The sequence below is a fragment of the Balaenoptera ricei genome, chromosome 16, assembly GCF_028023285.1.
Source record: "Balaenoptera ricei isolate mBalRic1 chromosome 16, mBalRic1.hap2, whole genome shotgun sequence".
NCBI lineage: Eukaryota > Metazoa > Chordata > Mammalia > Artiodactyla > Balaenopteridae > Balaenoptera > Balaenoptera ricei.
The window spans coordinates 55,313,098-55,328,570 of record NC_082654.1 but is presented as its reverse complement, the minus strand read 5'-3'; the positions used below and the strand labels follow the sequence as shown (position 1 = coordinate 55,328,570).

Genomic DNA, 15,473 nt, shown 5'->3' with positions numbered 1-15,473 from the left:
TCTCTCCTTCTCTCTCCCTGGTTTTCTGCTTATACAGCCTGGTCGGGGAGGGGGTGGCTGGCTTGATTGCCTCTTGATAAGTCCTGGGCAAGGAGGAAAGAGGTGGCCCCCATTTGTGTTGGCTGTCTTAAAAGGGGGACATGTGACAGTGTGGTTGCTTCTGTGTCCTCCACTTTGGGCACAAGGAAGTCCTGCCACACCTCCTGTTAAGTAGGAAAGACATGGGAAGGGAGTGTCCCTACAGTGAAGCATGGCAATGGCACCAGGGGTGCAGTGGGGGGAGGTCACAGCGTGCAGTGCCTTCAGGGTCATGGTGATGAGCAGCCCATCTACCTTCTACCCTCTGCTATGTGACTGGCAATAAATAATCCTGCTGAATGAATGTAGATGGTAAACAAGTGGGTGTGTAAGAGGACATTGTGTTGCAATTTACCTTTCCCCCAAATAACAGATGAGAGCAGGAGCCCACATTTCTATAGCTCTTCTGTTTATGAAATTATTTTCAATTCTTGGTCTCACTTGAAAGCCGTAATGTGCCCTTGAAGTAGGTAGGTTAAGATTGTCACTTAAACATCAAAGTACACTGGGGAAGTTGAGGGCTTGTCTGAAGGTCCCATACGTAGGTGAGTGAAGAGGTGGGCAGGTCATCTAGGTCTCCTGACTCCCCCTCCTCTTCCCACCGCCGCCCCCTCCAGAGCCTGACCTACCAGGCACATGGCTTCTCGTTCACTCCCCAGAGGAGAGCGGCTCCTGAAGAGCCTTTTGGGGGATTGACACTGACGTACAAACACCTCCAAGGCCAGACCTGACTGTCATACTGTGGTGAAACCACATTGTGTAGGACTGCAGAACCTGAAAAGGTTTTGTTCTTTGAGCTGAAGTGAAGCTTAATTATGTGCCCCTATTAAGAAACTGTTTGCCTGGTGTCACAGGTAGACAGAGGAAGTGTTTTTACTTCTTAAGAGGAAATACTGTTTTCAGGTGCTCACTCATGTGTACCAGAGAGATAACCGAGGCAGTAATCGTAAGTCATTCTGGTCTGGTCATTAAAGCAGTACTCTTAAGGCTCTCCACAGGGCAATTCTTGTTCACTTGTATTTGTAATCGATAGATGCTATAATTCCAGCTCATTACTAATTCTTTGCTTACCCAATTTTACCCAATTAATCCAAATTAGTGTGGCTTAATTTGGGGGAAAGCGTGCTAAATTGGGGTCTGAGTAGCAACTCTGCCCCCAGGCTTACTGCTAGTTGCTCTGGGCCAAGGTGTCTCCTCAGTAGAATAAGTCAAGTGCTGGACAGCTCCTGAGGCCCCTCCCTTCTCTAGACCTTTGACCAAGGCTGAGGGGCAGGGATGATCTGGGGAGGGTGGCTGGCTGGGGAAGGGGTTGCAGAATCTTGCTGACTTTTCTTTTTTTCTTTTAAAACCAGGAATTATCAGCCGAGAAGATGCCGAAGATCTCCTTGAGAATATGACTGAGGGCGCATTTCTGGTCCGGGTCAGTGAGAAAATCTGGGGTTACACCCTCTCCTACCGCCTGCAGAAAGGGTTCAAGCATTTTCTTGTGGATGCCTCTGCGGATTTTTACAGCTTCTTGGGAGTGGACCCCAATCGCCATGCAACGCTCACGGATCTCATTGATTTCCACAAGGTACCCCTCTTAGGGGTGCTGATGGGGGTGGGCAGGGAGAGGCAGGCTGTGGGCATTCTAAGAGATGGGGATGGAGAGTGAGCAAGCAGCCCCAGAAGGTCCTTAGGGTCACAGGGATCTAGACCGTGCTGGTAGAAGAGACAAGAGGTTGTCTAGACCAGGCTCTGGGGCCACTGCTCTTCTCTGGCTGACCCTCTACTCATGCGGGCACTTCCAACCCTCGTCTCCAAGCCGCTTCTCACCTTGAGTACCTGAGAGCTCCCTACTGTCAACACTTAGGGGCTGGTTGACCTGCCTTCTGTCCAAGCCCATGTCTCACCCCCAGCTTTTTCCAGGGTGTCCCTCTTGAGGACATTCTAGGCAGGCCTCCGACAGCTTCGTCGAGTTAGCTGAAGCTGGGCAGGCAACCCTGTGATTAGAGAAGCTTTTCAGTTACAAGGCCTCTTGTTCCAACTATAGCTTTGCCACTTGGTGTGTGTGTGACCTCAGGCAGCTTCCTTAGTCTCACTGAGCTTTAGTTTGCTAACCGGGCAAATGGATGTAAATAATACTTAACTCAGATCCTGGGAGTGTTAAACAGGGGGATGTACCCAACAGCGCCCTGTAACTGTGAAGTGGTATGCATGTTCTTGTTTCCCACAACTCTTTTTGTTATTTGTTCCCCTGTCGTGGACCTCACATTGTGAAAGATGTTTTCTTCCAAATGATGTATATAGAAAGAAACCACTTTTGTGTTAACGTGGCTGTTGGCATTAGTAGTAACTGGGAGAAAGCCAGAGGTGAAGCTCGGTGACCCGGAAGGGTGGGGCTCAGGATCCCGGGAGACAGAGCTGTGGCAGCTCAGGGGTCCCCCATCTCCCTGAGCTTTGCAGGCGTAGAAATGTTCACAGAATTACTTGACCGCCTCACTGGGCTTTTGCTATAATAGAGACTCTTGAATTTGTATTACTTTTTCTTCATGGATGTCCCCAGGGCTCTAGGGCAGCTCTTAACTTGAACTTATAAGTAAAGCACATAGAAAACCACCCAATTACAAATAAATACCTAGATGCTGGGAGGAGAGGACTGCTCAGAAAACTAGGCTAACCAGGATCAAGGCAGATTTCTACTTGCATCAGGAAGAGCCTTCTAACAACTATAGGAAAGAAGAAGGAGGGGAGTGTGGATATTGGTACCTTCTCTGTGTCGATCGCTGTGCCTGTAGCTCTCATCCATGTTCTCATTTAATCTTCACCATGGCTCTGGGAGGGAGGCATATTAGTCCCATTTCATAGATCAGGAAACCAAGGTCAGGGAGTTTGAGTAACTTGTCTAAGTTTTCATGGCTGGTACCAGCTAGATCCACGAGATAAGCCCCAGGCTGTCTGCGTCCAAAGCTTATGCTTGTTCCTCTAAACCACGTTGTGTGCTCTCTCTGTCCAATACAAGCTGCTTTGAGCAGTGGTGATCTCCTTGTCCCTGGAAGGGTGAATGTCCGTCTCTCAGAGATGCTATGGACAGGTTCCTGCATAGGAAGGCTAGACCAGATGTCTTTGGAGGTCTTTACGCTCTCCCAAATGTAGGGTCTGAGGCTGGCAACTGAGTTTCTAACACTAAAGAGAGATCTTGTCTATGCCCCTGTGGAGATCTGGTGGTCAGCTTTTATAAATTAACATTTTAATTACACAATTAATTTATGATTACATTCTAAGAAAAATCAAATACAATACAAAGCGAAAGTCTTGTTCATTTCAAACCCCCATTTTTATCCTCCATCTTGAATTACCAGTCTGCTGTATCCCTATCCAGGTATTTCCTGGGCATTAATGTAGAAATTTATGTACATGAATTTTTTTGTTATGTATATAACAAAATTTATGTCCATAGTTTTGTTATTTTTCACACAAATTGGATAATCCTTTACCAAGAGTTTAGCAATTGGATTTTTTAAAACTTGCTTAATATATCATAGAATGTATTTTTTGAAAGCATGGTCCCTGAAATCGGGCTGCCAAGTTTTAAATCCCAACTTCATTACTGTGTGTGACTTTGGGCAACTATTCAAATTTGGGACCTTAGTTTCCTCCTCAGTAAGGTAGGTTTAAGAATAGTACTCACCTCTCAGGGTCACTGGGAGGTTTCAATAAGATATCACTGTGTAAAGCACTAAAACAATATACCTGACGTGTGTAAGCTATCAGGACGTGCTGGCTGTTACTGAAATACGTCTGTGGGATCTTTCCATGTCCATGCAGGCACCGCATCCTTGGTATGGATGTATCTTACAATTTCGTTCTCCATCCTCCTCTTGCTTGTCACTTACGTAGCTTCCAGGTTTTCGTGATCACAAACAGTGCTGCAGAGACTTGCTTGCATGTGTCACTTTGGGCACATGTGCAAGTCTTTCTCTAGGATGGATCCCTCAAACTGGAATTGCTGGATAGAAGACTAAGCACATTTTATTTTGAAAAGATCTGCCAGATTGCCCTCCAGAAATGTAGCGCCAATTCATGCTTCTTCCAAAACTATATGAGGCTGTTTCCCCACACTGCTGCCAATACTGGGGATTATCAGTCATTTAAAATTTTTCCCATAAGATGGGCAGTGTATCTCACTGTTGTTTAGCTTGCATTCCTCTGATTACCACTGATACTGAGGATTTTTTCATATGTTTAATGGCCAATTGGATTTCTTCTGTGAATTGTCTGTTAATGTCTTTTGTCCATTTTTCTACTTAGATGTCTCTTTCTTATTGATGTGTCAATTCTTCCGGCGACTAAATTGCTCTTTAGTTACGTCCATTCTGCTCTCCAGGTCTTCTACTGAAAAAATTTTTTTAACTTAAATCCCTTTCATTTCCAGGTTTTTTAACTGGTTCTTTTATTTTATAATAGTCCATTCTTGTTTCATGGATGATTTATCTTCTTATTCCAGTGAGGAGATTAATACGCATCTCTTAAAGACTCTGTTTTATAAACCTGATATTTTCTTGGGAGTCATTTCAATTGTTGAGTTTGGCATCTTTCTTTTATGGTTATGATCTTCCTTAAATGTTTATAAATTTGGGGCTTTGAGGGGATCTTTGAACTTTGAAATTCCTGTTTATCCATCCGTGGATATAGTCCCTGTTTCCCAAATCCAGTCTGTTCATGAAGTGAGGGATGGAGTTGATGGTGAGTAGTTCATCTTTGGGCGTGGAGATGTCTGAACTAGTTGGATCTCTTTGGTTTCCCAAGGAACTGCGTGCCTCTCCTCACTTCCTGACCTGCCTGAGGCAAAGACCTCTGCCACCTGGAGTTCCCCAGCCTGTCCCACTGACACTTGCTCTTGCCCCTGCCCCACATTCACTCCTCTGACAATCTCATCCTGTATTGCCTTTGATTTTCAAGTATTCTCCAACATTTTTGCTCTGTTGGTGGTCCTCCTTATTTTCCCATGCTTTTATGGATTTATTTCTTTTTAAAAGCAATTTTTTCCATGCCATTTCTATAAATTTGAATGCATAGGAGGCAGGTACATATTCTTAGTCTTTCTATCTTGAACTGGTCTCGCTCTGGTGGACCTTTATTTCCTTTTTTTGATTATAAGTGAATTTTCCTTTTTTTTTCCTTTTAGGAGGAAATTATCACTGTTTCAGGGGGAGAGTTGCTGCAGGAACCCTGTGGACAGAGGGACAGCCCACCAGACTACCATCTGTTGTTTGAATGATTTTTTTCCCCCTTCTCAATTGGACTCCGTGGGGCATCCTATTTTTGAACTCAAGAACTTCCCAGCTCAAATCCTTATGGCCTTCTGGAAGATCCACCACCATCCAGAGGGACAAGTAGATTAGTATATTTCAAGGAATATGAAATATATGGTGTATGTGCTGCTGGCTCCTGACCCAGTGCCCAGGACAGAAATTGCTAATAGCTGATGCAACTCTTTCCTGAAAAATTTAGATACAACCTCAGAAGATGAAGCCTTTTTGTCACGGCTGCCCTAAACTGAATTCCTAGAATACAAGGATCATGTCTTAATTATACAAATAATTCCAGTGCCGAACTCTGAATTTAACATATGGTAGACATTCAATAAATGTTTGTTGAATGACTGCACTTCTTCTGAAAGTTTTCCAACACTCATCAGCAACGATTTCTAGTAAGTTATTTTCTATTTGTCACTGTTTATAAAGTCATGGAGATTAGAGAAGAAATATTGTAAAGGATTTATATGGAAGGCATAGATACTGTGTTTTAAATGATATTCACTGTCACTCTCATTGATATTATCATTGGAATTACCTAAGGCTTCTGAGCCTCAGCTTCCAGAAGAGATGACTGATACTGCCCTGCCTTCGTATTTCCCTCTTCTTCTGCCATCCCTCCTCTGTCTTGGAATCATTTCTTGGCCCTGGTTTTGCAATACTGAGGCAGTGGTTTCACGTATTCCTACAGATATGCCTAAGTCCCAGGGGGAATTATAAATTCAAGAATGGCTTGTAGACATCTGATAAGGCCTTTGCTTTCTAGGATGTGGTCCTGTTTATGCAGGTTACTCAAATGATTACCTCTGCCTTCCTACTTCTTTTGATTTTGATTCTACTGTCCATTTATACTGAGTATGTTCTTCATATTAACAAGAAGACTCTCCCAGTAACTCAATAACTTTCAGCGATGGTGTCTATTTGTGCATACTCGTATTTTACATTTACAGATTTTATATATATATATATATATTTGTATATGGCATGTTACCATAGGATTATTTTAAGCCCTAGAATCAAGAAGACTTGGGTTCAAATCTCACCCTGAAACTGACTAGTATAATAATGCTGGCAGCATTGTATTTGGTGGGAGTAAAAGGATGAATGGACTCTATGGCCATCAATGAACTGGTTACCTTACTTGATAGTTGTATCAAGCATCTCTTATGTTCTACTCCACCCCTTGCCTCACCTGTTCCTCAGATCACCTTGGCCACTTGTTTCACTCCAGTTGCCACCGCTGAAACCAGTTCTGCATGGGCTCTGCTCTTCCCCACCGTGTTGATCGGCCAATGGTGCCTTGCCTCGTGTGGTGCTATGGGCCACTCTTCTGTTACTGCAGAGGCATTAAGACACCATGCAGCCAAGGAGAGGCTGGAGGTTAACTCCCCATGAGGGGAACCTTTGATCAATGGGAGACAGAGGATGGTGATCAATTCTTCTCCCTTCCTCTTCCCTTCTGGAGGGACTGTTCTGAGAGGCAGTTCTTCACATGCAAGACGTATCAAGACAGTCCTGCAAGACTGAGCAACTAGTCACGATGAAGCCAAGCAGTGGCCAGATCAGTACCACCCCCTCCTGTGTGTTCTTCCTCCTTCTCTGCTTCACTCCCCTTTCTCTCTCTCCTGCTCCCCTGGGACTATGCTCCTGAGTGAAGCAGCAGCGCATAAGCATCTGCTGCAGGCTCAGCCTTTTGGGGAAGCCAGGGTAAGGACCCATCATACAAACGTGCTCAATACTATCCCATTTGCATGCTGACTCCATGTCCTCCCTCCTATCTACCTGCCTCACAAGGCCCCTGAATGAATGCAATAAAGTGATGGAGGGAACCTGCTTTCTGAACTGTAAAGTGCTTTAAAATCTGATTGTTATTATTATTATTAAAATTACCTTCTTTCCATTAGACTCAGAGGAATCAAATTAGAGTTTTGGCTGCTACTTACCAACCATGTGACTTTGTTCATGTTATTTAACCTCACTAAAGTTCAGTATAACTGAGGAGAGAATTTTCTATATGGCCATCGCTATAGATGGCCTTTTGGCAGGTCAGTTAAATGATAAATACGAAAGCTCTGTCAAATGGAGGGTATCGCTGATGACAACCGCTTTAACAGCAGCAACAGTTTCATGCTTAGCAGGGATGTGTCAGGGGGATACGATGTGATGAATTTCAAGGTGTTAGAAGAAACTAACAAGAAGAAAGTTCTCACTCCAAAGCAGCTTTGAAAGTAGACCAAGATGGGTTGAGAACCTGATTCCCCAAGCTGTTGTTCCTGTCACCTCTAATTAACATGTGAGAGACAACAGCTGAGTTTTCCATGCCTAATACATTTATTTCCTTTTATTTGGGGCCTGCACTTTCTGCATGTCTCATAGATTTTAGGTTTTACCTGGCTTTAAAATAAATTCCTTGTAAGTTGTCCTGCAAATGAGATTACTGTCTGGAAAACTGCAATCTCATCTTGAGAGTTTTATTATGCTAATAAATGTCAGGATTCTCAAATAAAGGAATTGTCTTTTTTTTTTTTTTTCCCTGAGCCCTACAAATATAATGAAAAACAGTCAGCCAGCTACAAGACTCAGCAGAGGGAAAATTTACAATCTATAACTAGAAAGAGAAGGTGTAAAAAACACTGTGCAACTTAATGGAAGATAAATTTCAAGGGACGAAAGGATAACTTGGGGTATAGATTCGGGGAGGTCCCTGTGTGGTAGAGTTGGACCTGCACACTTGGGGAGTGGGGGGGATATCTAAGAAGCACGGGCTGAAAAGGGCTACTGAGAAGGGATCCTTAGAAGGGACACAGGGGCAGGAAGACCTGAGTGCCTGGGGAGTATGCCCCCTCCTGTACCCTTAAATCCTTCATTATCCTCAGCATAAATTTGGAGGCAGAATGACTCTTGTTTTGTGACGCTAAGCAAGTGTCTCCAATTCTCTGGGCCACAGTTTCTCCACAATGCCTGTCTCAGAGTGTGGCTGGGAAAATAACATAACATGAGACTGAGATTAAACTACAAATATATATTGTTTAAGTTCTGTGTGTGTGTGCGTGAGCGCGTATGTGTAATTCTCACAACTATGATGAGGGAGACAATGCTATCATCTCCATCTTACCTATGGAGAAAGTGAGGCAGGGAGAAGTCCAGAACTTTCCCATGGCCACTTAATTCTCTGGGAAGTTGTATTACAGCACTGGGATTCATCAGGCTGGCTTTGGAGTCTGCAGAGAACTTACACCAGTGCTTTTCAAACCGGGGTGTGCAAACGAACACACGTGATGTTCTTAAAATGTCCTTCAGCGGCTCTGGGGTGGGGCTTGAAGTTGTGCATTTCTAACAAGCTCCTGGGCGCTGTGATGCTGCTTGACTGTCAGCTACAATCCGAGGAGCAAGCCTTGCAAATTAGAGCTGCAGGCCAAATTCGGCCTCTCTGCCTGTGTTTCTACAGCCTGAGAGCCAAGAGTGGTTTTTACATTTTCAGATGTTTGGAAAAAATTAAAAAGAAGAATAATATTTTATGACCTGTGAAAATTACATTAAATTCAAATTTCAGCGTTCACCAATAAAGTTTTATTGGAATACAGCTTTGCTATTTGTTTACGTAGTCTTTGGCTGCATATGGCCTGCAAAGCCTAAAATATTTACTACCTGGCCCTTTACAGAAAAAGTTTGCCGACCCTGGCTTTAAATTATGGTGCATAGGTGAGGGATTCTTTTGCTTTCTTTCTCTGCTTTATCTAAATTCTACTCTTAGGAAAGATTTTGACACCATCATTTATATGTCAGAGAAACCTAAGTAAATGTTTTACATGTTCCCATTTTAAATATGGAACTCATCTCATTTCTAGTAATTAAAAAGGAGGCTGGTTTCTTTGTCAAAGAATTTTAACCAAATGTAAGCAAGTACTATCACGGTTATACAGATACTTTACAAGGGTGCAGGATCTTTTGCTTTCTAGAATGTTCCATACTTCCCTACACTTAACTGTGTATGTATTTGTTTTGCCCTTCAGCCTGTGAGGAGGTCCTGGAGGCCAGGTAATGCCATTTACCTATGTGTTTTATGGTGCCTGGAATAGTCAGTGTTGTCGAATCGCATTTGTTATGGGTTGGGGACAAATGGGCTGTGTGAGTTTCAAAGGGCTGCTTTCACCTTTAGGGGAGCCCCACGGTTGAAAAGCCCAGGCTGAGCATCATGACTACTTTGGGTTGGAATCCTGAATCTGCTACTTTCAGTTGTTAAGAGGAATAAACAAACAAACAAACAAGACTGATAAAGTCAAAAAAGCTCTGCTAACAGCTAGTCTGAAGTGGAGGAACTGAGAATTTAAACAAAAATCACATTTTGGCAAAACTGTTCTGTAACTTGCAAAACAGATAAGCTGAACCAATTAAACAATAACTCCCCATTCTCCCCTCCCTCCAGCCCCTGGCAACCGCCATTCTACTTTCTGTCTGAATTAATGTGATGACTCTAGGTACCTCATGTAAGTGGAATCATATCGTATTTGCCTTTTTGTCCCTGGCTTATTCCACTTAGCATAATTTCGTCAAGGTTCATGCATGTTGTGGCATGTGTCAGAATTTTTTCCTGTTTAAGGCTGAATAATATTCCATTGTATGTGTATACAACATTTTGTTTATCCATTCTTCTGTTGATGGACACCTGGGTTACTTCCACCTTTTGGCTGTTGTGAGTAACGCTGCTATGAACATGGGTGCGTATCTGCATGACTCATGTGTTCTGAAGAACTCCTGGGTGTTCCAGCAACTCCCTAGTTTACAGATTCTGACCAATCCCTGCCAAGGTCATTCTGTGATCAACTTCAGCTCCCCCATCTCAACAAGTGACCTTTCCTAGCTCCCACGATTATCTGGTATGTGCCCCCCCTTGCCTCAACCAGCTAATAAATCTAACTTTGGTTGTATGTGTGTTCCAAGAGGGCTTTAGCTGGTAGGCTTTAAAAAGATGATACCTGTAAAGCGTGGGGTCCACAATAAACACTTAATAAGAGGTGAACGTCTCCTTTCCACTGACCATGCTGAGAGCAGCTGTATGAGTACCTGTTGCGGGCAATATTCCATGTCCATTTATAACGTCATCCCACAGGGTAAGCTCGTGGACTTGCTGGGCTATGAGCTCTTACTCCAGGAAACTGTGTAAAGTGGAGGAAGGTGAGGTTGCAGAGCCAGAGACAGACTCAAAAATGGTTGTGCCAGCTACTCTTCTGAAGGGAAATTTGTTGTCCTGGGGGCACAAATGTCAGAGGTCCAGCAATCAAAGGGACCCCCTAGAGGGGAGCTGAAGGAGAAAAGGCCTCAAGAGCACCCACGGTCTGTAGAAGGAGGAGGTAGCCGAGCTGGTCTATGGTGGACCCTTAACCCATTCACCAAGGGGCTTCTCCCCTCTGTGGACACCCCCTCTTTCATCCCCCACCCAGGCAGGAGGTGGCAGCAGAGTGTAGAGGGAAGGGGAACTCATTGGGGATCACCAATAGGAATCTGAATTTAAACTGTAGAAGAATAGAAGAGGCTTCCAGGAAGAGGAAAAAATTCGCACAAGCCAAGGTATGGAGGCATGAAAGTGCATAAGTGTGTGTGTGTGTGTGTGTGTGTGTGTGTGTGTGTGTGTATGTTCTAGGGAAAAAGCTTTAAAAGCCCCTATGATCCACGGGGTCCTTCAGAACCAAACTCGGGCTGTGTGTGTATGGGGGGGCTCTTTAGCATACGGTAATCTACCCCTCCCTTATCACACAAACTGAACATTTGCACAGCCAAATTCATCATAAGGGACACATTCTGCTCAGATTCTCAGTCATCAGCCAAGCGCCTTGGACACTCCTGCAAGCCTATGGGGCAAGAGCAATCTGTACCAATAACTTGGGTGTTGCCCAAAAATTCTGCCTAGACCTTCCATAACTTGTTTTGTTCCTCATCTATCTTTTCTTGACTCTCTTAATCGATATTACACCTTGCTGTTTGTGCTGGCATGACTCTGGTTAATTTCTTTTTTATTCTCACATCTTCATGGATTTTTGGTGTGTTTTTCCATTTGGCTTGCTCTGACTGGCTGTAATTATTGCCTTTCATTTTGCCGTTCTTTAGTGATTCTTTTCCCCCTGAGCAGCTGCTGGGCAATTTAATAAGGTGGGGGGCCCACCCCCTTATATGTGGCATGTGTATTGTTTCCAGCCTCGTATTTCTACTGGTAGTTGGTTGTTGAACAGAACTACGGAAAGTTCTTTGAGCTAATGGAACCTCTCTCTTCATTTCCAGTTTCTAAGGACTCTTGAAAAGTAAAGACCACTTATGGCTTACAAGCAAACAAAAGCAAACAGAACAACCAAAATAGTATGCTGAACACAAAAATTAGTATTCAAACAAATAACTAAAATCCATAAAAACGTCTGTGATTTAGTAGCCCGGAGCCTGACTCTAACACATTACTTTAGGAATAAATCAAGACACTTCCCCAAGTCTGCCTGACAAAATATCATTTTCCATTAATCGCTTAGCAATTTGTTCAAGAGGCATGGACTCCCTGAACATATGCACCATTGGAAAACTAGTTAATGATGCTCTGCATTAGAAACATTCTTAACCTTAGAAAGCAGACGCTAACTCATAGCTGAAACAGAAACGCAAAAATCATTTTAGGAACAACTTAACTTTTAGTACTTAGTAATACCGAGGGAGGAATACTTTGTGTTAAAAGCACTTACCTGACACGTCTATAAAACAATGGAGCCCAGGCTGGTAGGTGTAGCACACAGAGCCCTTAAGAGAAACGATCAGTATTCACAATGAGATTTATGTTCTCAATTAAGCAATTCAATTATTGGTTTAAGGGAGGTACCATTTCTTCCAGCAATTTAAAAAGCCTCTGAACACTAATTTTTAACCAATTGTACTCAAGTACAATGATAACTTAAAAGGGAGAAAAAGTTAGAGATACATTTCATAGGTTCTCACAAGCTTTTTGTCTTGTCTTTTTCGTCTGCAGATGGAATCATTTTCTTTTTTGTTCCATTGCATCTGTAATTTGTCTTTTTCCACAGACACCTGAGAATGGCCAAGAAAAGATCGAGAGGCTGTTGGTGCCTATATTAGCTGGGGCCCCAACAGGAAAGAAGAGGGGGCCTCAACAAAGGGCCATTTGATAAGGTTTCATTCACAAAGGTGGGGGTGTAGGGGACTCAGTGGAAAGTGCAGTGGCCTGTGTGTGGCTTGGTGGCGTCCCAGCTGTTACCCCACAGGCCCTCAGGATGGTGGGCTGTCGGGGAGAGCAGTTACAGCATGAGGAGGGAGATACGCATACAGATGGCCATTGTGAGCAGGTCAGGACTGTGTCCAGGGACAGAGCCAGCCTCAGGTGACCTTGCAGGGAGGCAGCTGGGGCAAGAAATAAATACCCTGCCTTCACCCTCCTCCTTCCTTCTAATCTCTGCTGGGCACCCCAGTGGCTGAACCAGCCTACAGCCAGAGGGTCTGAAACTCTTGGTGAAATCTACACAAGTCAGCCCCCCAAGGTGGAAGGGCCAAGAGTGTATTGGGTTGGGGGCAAAGTTAGTCCGAGGGTGTCCCAGCTCTTCTTGCCAGCCATGGGTCCTCTCACATATTCAGAGATAGTGTCTCTGCCTGCTCTCCTGTTCCGTCCACCACTGGCACCTTTCTAGGTCCATTTGCAAAGTCTGTTAATGGACCTCTTTCTCTCGCTTTGAAGGCAGAAGCCATATCTCATTACCCAACCTCCAGCTTTTAAACTTGGCTGTAGTGTTTCAGTGCCTCCATCACGAGGTGACCCTCACATTTCCCTCTGTGCCTGAGGAGATAGACAGCCTGGTGGTGGTCACTGGACCCCAGGATGGCGGATCTCGACATCCTCTACGTTCTGACATTCCTTGGTTATGCTGCTTTTGATGGACTTTCCAGCATCTCAGGTTCATTCTTAGCAATGAGCCCATTCTTGGTACATTTCTGTCTGTGATCATTTGAAGTCTCTAGCTAAAGGTTTATTTCACTTCTTCTAACTTTCTTCGCTTTTCCCACAGTGTAGAGTTTCTCCTTTTTTGGGTCTCCAAAGACAAAGTAACGGTAGGAGACATGGGCGATTCATCAGGAAAGCACACACTTGCAGTCAGTGCACTCTGGGCATCCCTAGGGGCTCTTCACCGGAACCTGTGGCTCAGCATTCCTGCACGGGTCCTTCTGGGGCTGGAAGCCAGGCCTCTGCTGCTGGGACACTGTGGAGACTTTGGGTCCCACCCACCAGGCAGCTCTGTCCAGTTTCTCCGTGTAGTTATTTTATGGTTTCGGCAGAACGAGGGGATGGCCATTCAAAATGACTGCTGTCACTTCCTCACTGGTTAATCTGAGCATGGCATGACATTTCTAGTGTAATTTCTGGCAGATTAGAAGGAATGGCAGATTAGAAGGAAGAAGTGAAGCCCAACTACAGTTTGGACTTGAGGCAGAGTCTAATTTGACTGTATCTGAAACTTTGCAACAACAAAAAGGAAACAAACTAGCAAAGGGGGAAAGGACCTCAATTGTCTTCTTATGTCTGCCCAGCCAGTAAATTGTCTATGCACAGAATTACATGCTGGGAATGAACAGGAAGATCTAAAGCAGTTTCCAGGGATCTTAAAAACAAACAAACAAATAGACAATAATATTCCTACTCCAGAGATGCTGACACCTGGGTCTGGGCTGGGGCCTCTGCATTAGTCCATTTTAAGGAAATGGAGTCTATGTTACTGAGGTTAAGTGTCCCCCCACCCCCGCCGTGGGGCACAGGACAGTGTGGACATGCTGTCTTTGTGATGATGGATGACACTTACAATCTTCATAATTCAGGTAGCTGTGCAAGAGATGCCACTTTAATTTTCTGTAATTGAACCTAATTTATATCAAGTTCCCATTTTCTGAATAAAATTTGGTTATTTCAGGTTAAAGTCAGTCACTTCACAATCCCTTTTCTTCCCAGGATGGATTTACAGCACTGGGGGATTTGTGACTTACCCTGGTGTGTGATGGGGCTGCTGGGGGTCTACCTTTCAGGAGATGTTCCATCCTAGTCAATACCCACTGGTACATCTAGACCTACCTTACCTCTGAGGTCTGTCCTGTCTTCCTGCTGGACCCTGGCAGAAATTTCCTTTGAGTTCCCAGCCATAAGATTCACACTGTACCTGCTGATAGTCTTGCCCTGGCTTCAGAGCACCTCTAGGTAAGCCACACAGGAAAACGTTTGTCTGCTTTCTGAACTCTCTCTATCCAGGTCGGTGGAGACTCTGTGACACTGCCTGACTCCATCCTTCTGGGCATTTCCATGTAGCCTTTATACTTATATATGTGAATCTGCAAGGTGGGCCATCAGGCTGGAGACCCAGGGAAGAATTGATATTGCAGTTCAAGTCCAAAGACCGTCTGCTGCAGAATTCCCTCTTGCTCAGGGGAAGTCAGTCTTTTATTCGATCCAGGCCTTCAACTCATTGAGTGAGGCCCATCCACATCATGGAGGACAACCAGTTTTATTCAAGGTCCACCAATTTAAATGTTAATCTCATCCAAAAACACCCTGACAAAAAGGTCCAGAATAATCTTTGGCCACATATCTGGGCACTGTGGCCCAGCCAAGTTGACATAAAATTAACCATCACGGTGGCCCTTAACTCCAGAGGCCAATGGTGGTGTTAAGCACTGGCCTGCTGATGACATGACCTGGGCCATGGTGACCCTAAGGGAGGGCCTTACTTGGTGGTCCCTTCTCTTGGTGCCCTGCCACATTCCCGGGGCTACCATCTATGCCTCAGACTAGAAGGACTCAGATGTCTCTAGCATCCCAAATCAAGCCTTTGCTAAATCACTGCACCCTCTTCTTATCCAAAAATGGGAGGGGGAGATTGCCCCCCCCCGCCCCGCCCCACTGGCTCTGCTGCTCTTTCTCTGAGGTTAGACAATTCAAAGGCATAGGATTAAAAATAGCTCTCTCTCCAGAGCCAGCCTGGATGAATTCTTCTGGGGACTCTACTGTGAAAGCGCATCCGTCAGGGGCTTACAAGCCTGTCCAGTCCTGCCTTCCTCCTGCTAGTAGGC

General features: G+C 44.5%; 1 protein-coding gene across 5 annotated transcripts in view; it reads left to right on the top strand.

Annotated features, from left to right (window-relative positions):
- SH2D4B (SH2 domain containing 4B) overlaps positions 1-5,727 on the top strand; it is a 77,724-nt gene extending 71,997 nt beyond the window's left edge. For 2 of the 5 annotated variants that reach the window (XM_059900288.1, XM_059900286.1), the window contains 2 exons: positions 1,431-1,651; positions 5,246-5,727. In XM_059900288.1, the coding sequence (XP_059756271.1) occupies positions 1,431-1,651; positions 5,246-5,338 (314 nt within the window). In that variant the 3' untranslated portion in view covers positions 5,339-5,727. Of the gene's footprint in view, positions 1-1,430; positions 1,652-5,245 lie in introns of those variants that run through there. The other 3 variants (XR_009498007.1, XR_009498006.1, XM_059900287.1) reach the window with 2 other exon arrangements.
- Positions 5,728-15,473: the final 9,746 nt, after the last annotated feature.